The sequence below is a fragment of the Akebia trifoliata genome, chromosome 6 (genome assembly GCF_017979445.1).
Source record: "Akebia trifoliata isolate Shusen 1 chromosome 6, ASM1797944v1, whole genome shotgun sequence".
NCBI lineage: Eukaryota > Viridiplantae > Streptophyta > Magnoliopsida > Ranunculales > Lardizabalaceae > Akebia > Akebia trifoliata.
The window spans coordinates 2,841,781-2,847,780 of NC_141380.1; the positions used below are offsets into that span (position 1 = coordinate 2,841,781).

Genomic DNA, 6,000 nt, shown 5'->3' on the forward strand with positions numbered 1-6,000 from the left:
TGAGTTGAACTAAAAAACATATTTATAAAAAAATATTATGGAAGACATGATTAGAGTGCAAACCCTTTAATATGTAAAAGAGTGCTGATATTCTAACTAGAAAGCTTTCACTCAATCAATACTCAGCTGACTTGTTATGGACACAAAATCATAGATATATTTCTTCGAGTTATACAAATGCACATCTTTTATTGACCGAATGAAGACTTTTTAAATAGAAAATCATTATTCTATGTAAAAATGGTGGTCCATTATGGAGTTTTCTCTTGGAGTTAACCTTGAAATTTTATTGATATGGATTCTACCAAATAATATTTATATTACATAATATATTTGTTGAATCAAAATCTTTTTGTCAAACCCTATGGCTATGAAATAAAAAACTTCCTAGGGTTTTACTTTTTAATAGGCTGAGGTGTGATACTGTACTTCTTAAACTACCAAATTAATATATTTGAATGTTGATGAGTTGGATCATAATGTTCAAACACAGTATATTTCGTCACCGACTGTGATAAACACGCCGTGTCAGAAAAGAAACAGTAACAAAACATGTGAGATTCCTCAATAAAGTGACTCTCGCATGACATTCGATTATAATGACTGAAATGGACGTATTACTGCAATTCAGTGGTGTATTAGTTTAACTGTCATTTCTTTTCTTTCTTTTAAGCTGACTTTAAATCTAACAGAGCGGAAATTACTCAAGTAGTCATGAATTTTGCAAAAAATTACAGAATCAATTTTTTTCTTAATTTATATTTACGAGATTTATTATATATCAGATCATGTAATTATAATTTTTTTACAAAAATAAATATTTATAAAGGTAAATTTACAAATGTTGTTAATATTGACAAAATTATCACGTAATATTGATAATTTGATAACATTTGATCAGCATTAGTATTTCAAAAATGCCAAAAACTTCAATAATTATTTGATAATTGATCTTATTTATAATACATTGACAGACAATTTGAATTATAGGAAAAATAATCAAAATTTCCATCAAATTCAATTTCTTAGAAAAAGTCACAAGTTTTTTACTTTTATCAAATTATTCATGATTTATTTTTTTAAATAGATAAATAAATTTCTGTAAATATATAAAAAAAAAATCGTTCTCCATCTTTTTATCTAATTAAATATTGAATTTATTTTATAAATATTAAAACTTTATAATTGGGTTATGTAATATTTGGAGAAACTGAACCATTGTCTTAAGGCAACCTTCAAACAAACAAATATAAAGTAAAAAAAAAAGTGAAAATTATCAAATATTTTATTAATTATCAGATAATATTTTTAAAATTTACTAAAAAATAATAAAAAAACGTTGGGCTGTCCAAAGTTTTAGTAACTCTTTGGATAATCCAAGGTTTTATTTTATTTTATTTTTTACATTAAATATGAAAAATATCCCTCACTATTACAGTTTTTAGTGGTCGTTTTCGTCAATAAAATAACATTACACTTTGGACTGTAAAATGAGTTACGAAAACTTTGGTATATCTAAGGATTTACGTTGTTTTGGTAATTTTTAATTTTAATTTTATAATTAATTAAGAATCTGAAACTTTCTTGGTAATTTTCATAAAAGAAAAAAAAAACGCATCTACAAAAGAGCTGTATTAGTTTGACTTTAATAAGGAAACAATTGTCTGTTTTCACCATAATATATTTTGCCCTTCAAGCAAGTTTTCCCTAACCTTTACTTATTAAATAGGGGTAAATCAGTCATTAAATAAAACTTTAAATAATTCTCTGCTTATGTATTATTAATAGAATATAGCAGGGAAGAAGACGACAAACCAAATTTTTTGTTTTTCATATCTGATAAATATTCTAATTTTATTTTTCTAAACTCTCTCCCTCACCCAAACAAAAATCAAGAAATGTTTCTGAGATATTTTTTTTTCTCTCTCTCTTTTCCTATATATATTTCTAGATAATAATCACTTTTTCTATCCCTCCTCTCTCTTCTTTCAATCTCATCTGGTTCAATGGGTTCTCTGGAACCAATATTTCATAGTTAAGAATTAAAATGGAGGAATCATTTATTCATGAAATTTAGCAAAAACCACTGTAGTTTTCCTTGTCTGATCTTAATCTTTTTCTCTGCAGAAACTCTAATTGTTTGATCCTTTTTTTTTTCTTCTTCTTGTTTTACTCCTGTTATCGACTGACACACACAGGAGATCACCTACTCCAATACCCACTCTTTAAAAATCTCTGCTTTGGCACTGTTAGTCATTAAAGATTGAATCTTGAGAGGTTTCATGCTTTCTCTCTCACCCTTACATGAAGTTTCTAGTTCTGGTTTATTCGAATGGCAACCATAGAGAGATCCCATATTGATGTAGCAGAAAGCGATGGAGTAAGTGATGTAAGCCTCTGTTTCTCTGACACGGAAGATCGATCCTGGCATTCTCAACTTGATTCCAATGGTAGGTCTTACGATGAGTATAGATTCTCTAGTGTGTCTGATCTCGAGATTGGAAGGGTTTCGGATCCACACAGACACTCTTCAATGTCAAATTGTTCTGTAGAGGTGGATTTGGAAAATGGGGTTCGAGAGATAAAGGTGCATTTGGCGAAAGTAGAGAAGGATTGCAGGATTTGCCATCTTACGTTGGAGAGCAGTAATCAGGAATCTGGGATTCCTATTGAATTGGGTTGTTCTTGTAAGGGTGATTTGGCTGCGGCGCACAAGCAGTGTGCAGAGACTTGGTTCAAGATAAGGGGCAACAAGTCAGTAAAAACCCTAACTTTTTCTTCTTTTCTGAGTGATAAAAAATCGATTTTTTTGTTCGACTATGATGTTTTATGAAAAATGCTTCATACCCTTTTGTTGGTTCTTAATTTTTTTTTTTTCGATTTGATGTCCATTGAGGAAGAAATCATCAAAGAAAGTTTATTTGGGTTTATGTGGGTTTTAAGTTTTGTTTAATTTCTTAGCTCTATAAAGCATAATGCAGAAGATTGTATTTTAGTAGAGAGGATCTAAGCTCAATATAAAAACTAAAAATAGGAAACAAATTTCTACTATGTTAGAGAAAGTAAAAGTAAAAGCAAAAGCAGATAATATACTAAATAAAGAGCATCAATGAATATGTCAAGGAAACAAGCATTAGGAATTCCTTGTTGTGTGTATAATTGTAATGTTGATTCTTCTCTAGTGTCTTTGTTCTTAGATTCGATTAAAGTAACATAAGCACCTCTGCCTCTTTTTTTCATGTTTCTGCTTTTCTTTTTTAGTGGCCATTGGCCCGTAACAATCCAGATGAAAGATTGACTAATAATAGATACTTGCGAAGTGCTATTTTGATCATCACTTAGTGCTGATTCGAAATGCTATGTTAGTAAAACTATTGTGGGCATGGTGTTGAAACTCGTTTTGTTGTCTCGTTTCGTCTGTGAACGAGACCGAGTTGTCTCGGCTGAGTTTTCCAATATTTTTGAGACATCTCATTTAACAATGAGAAAAATGAATGTGGGGTTTTAAATCTTGTCCGATACATAATCTCTTCCCGTCCATGCCTGATACCGAGACGACTCGGACAATACATCTCAGTTCGGATGAGCTTTGAAACAGTGAGTGTGAGGCAGTATTTCATCACTGGAGACTCCTTAGTTTCCTCACATCCACCATCCCCTATATGACTTATAATTAATTCAAATCAGTGCATTTGATGGGCCACCTCTTGGATCCAAGTTTATCTTTTAAACAATCGAGTTTCTTGCACCTTTAATGAGGTGTCTTTGCTATAAAAAAAAGAAAGACTGCAATAATTCTAGATGAACATGGGACACATATCTCTTTGCACCCCTTGTAACATTGTACAATCTGAGATAACAATACTTGTGCACATCACTAGTGCATCATGTCATTACTATAACCCACAACTCAAAACTAGGCACCTTGTATGGTTCTCCACGTGTTGTTTGTGCATCATTGTCATCTTCATCACATTTGATCTTTATTATTAAGTGTCATCGATTTCTAATATGATGAAGAACAAGAGATGGGAAGATAATATGTTTTAGGTAAGTTGATCAATTTTATCTAGGTTGGGGAAAGAAAGTTGTATGTGGAACTTGCTCATCTACAAGGAACTAAGGATCCTATAGCTATCTGAAGTAGCTCGAAGAACCGCCACTGAGATTGAAAATGTACTCACACTTGCAAGATATATACATTGAATTCCAACAAAAATTCTTACACGAAATTCAAACAAACCCTAGAGTCCTAGATCTGCTCGAGTTTCCTTTTTTTTTTCCCTGTCCCAAAGTAGATACACCTCTTCCTGAGTCCTCACTCTCACCCAAAACTTTGGTTCTGAAGATAATGTGCAACGTGTTATAGTTAGAATGAAACATATTGAATCACTTAATTTAGGGATTTCATTTTTTTATTTATTTTTTGCCTTGGGTTGAGATTCATTCTTCTATATTAATTTTGAGCTCTCTTAGTAGAGATATCATTCCTCTCTATAAGGATATTACTATATATGAGCTCCTTAGGAACTAATCCTTCATAGGGTCTTCTATTTATCTACATATTTTTGATTGCAGGACGTGTGAGATTTGTAGTGCGGTTGCCCGCAATGTTGTTGGCCCAAATGAGACTGAGTTGATCGAGCAATGGAATGAGACTAGCAATGCCTCAGTAGTAACATCAGAAGTAGCAGCGGCGGCAGCAGCAGCAACTGCACCCGTTGCAGAGACCCGAAGCTTCTGGCATGGCCATCGCTTCCTGAATTTCTTGCTTGCATGTATGGTCTTCGCCTTTGTCATCTCTTGGCTCTTTCACTTCAATGTACCATCGTAAAATCCTGTAAAAGGGGTTCCAAGATTCATCTGATTTAGATGGATATGACAAGTACCATGCAAACCTATAGTCCCTTGTGTGTTTATATGGGTTCCTTAAACCCTCACCCCTTCCTTTCATAAGAGTTGGTCATACTTGTATGTAGTCTTCAGTTCTGTAGGAGTGTGGGGTAGGAGGTTGTATTTGCGGTATATTTATTGTTGAGTTTTCTTTACCAGGACGGATCTACAATATTGTTACTTTTACTACTATTGCTCCATTTGTATTTGTATGCAGTGTTCAGAATGTGCTTTAGAATGGATGTTTAATGAATTTGCCTAAGAAGGCTGTTTTTCTTCTTCTTCCTTCATTTTGTTTTATATAGATAACCGGATGAAGACAGGGTTTTGATCCCAGGACTGTGGTATTACCCCACAGATTTTACCAACTCACTAATTGGTCCCTTCAGTCGAGGAATGGCCTTCCATAGAAGCCACGAATGTTTACGGAAAACCAAGGGTCAACCCGATCCATTTCAGTTTTTGAGCAAGTAGAGCAACTTTGTTGGGTCTTTGCTTGTTTTGATTTCTCTTTCCTTGGAGTGAGATATAGCAGGATTGGCCAATTTGAATAGGAAAGAATTTTAGGTGTCCAACTCCCACGGGAGTTGTGAGCTCCTTCAATGTAATGAATTTTCCTAGATCATTGAAGCTGCAAGATTCACAATTTCAATGAGAAGTTAGTTATTTGGGGGATGGTCTCTTGCTGGAGACGACACTGGTTCTTTCTATTTTCGTTGTACTTTACCATTTTAATGGTTCTCATTAGTGTTCATAAAAGTATAGGTGTAAGCGTCGAGGGGGTGCCTCAGACGCAAGGCATTATTAAACATAATGCGAAAGTGTGCATGAAGAGAACCAATATCAATCCTCAATTCTCAAAACATAAGAAGGTTTGATCAAATAATCTTGCACCTTGTATAGGTGACGGTGATGCTTGGCACAAAATGAAATGGATTGGCTAGAAATTAATTCAAATGAACCCATATCAGTAAGATTTGAAATCTTACTAAGGGTCATCGTGCCCGCATGGATAGCTATGTCAGCTGAACAACATAACAGCTGTTCCTCAAGATTTTATGGCATGCATCAAATTCACAAATATAATAAAGGAAAACATTTTTTTAC

General features: G+C 33.3%; 1 protein-coding gene across 1 annotated transcript; it reads left to right on the forward strand.

Moving 5' to 3' along the window:
- The first annotated feature begins 1,874 nt into the window (after positions 1-1,874).
- Positions 1,875-5,183, forward strand: LOC147399600 (uncharacterized). Its single transcript, XM_086445028.1, has 2 exons — positions 1,875-2,754; positions 4,579-5,183. Exons 1-2 carry the CDS (start codon positions 2,333-2,335, stop codon positions 4,832-4,834), a joined length of 678 nt encoding a protein of 225 aa, XP_086301154.1. The 5' UTR covers positions 1,875-2,332; the 3' UTR covers positions 4,835-5,183.
- The last annotated feature ends 817 nt before the right edge of the window (positions 5,184-6,000 follow it).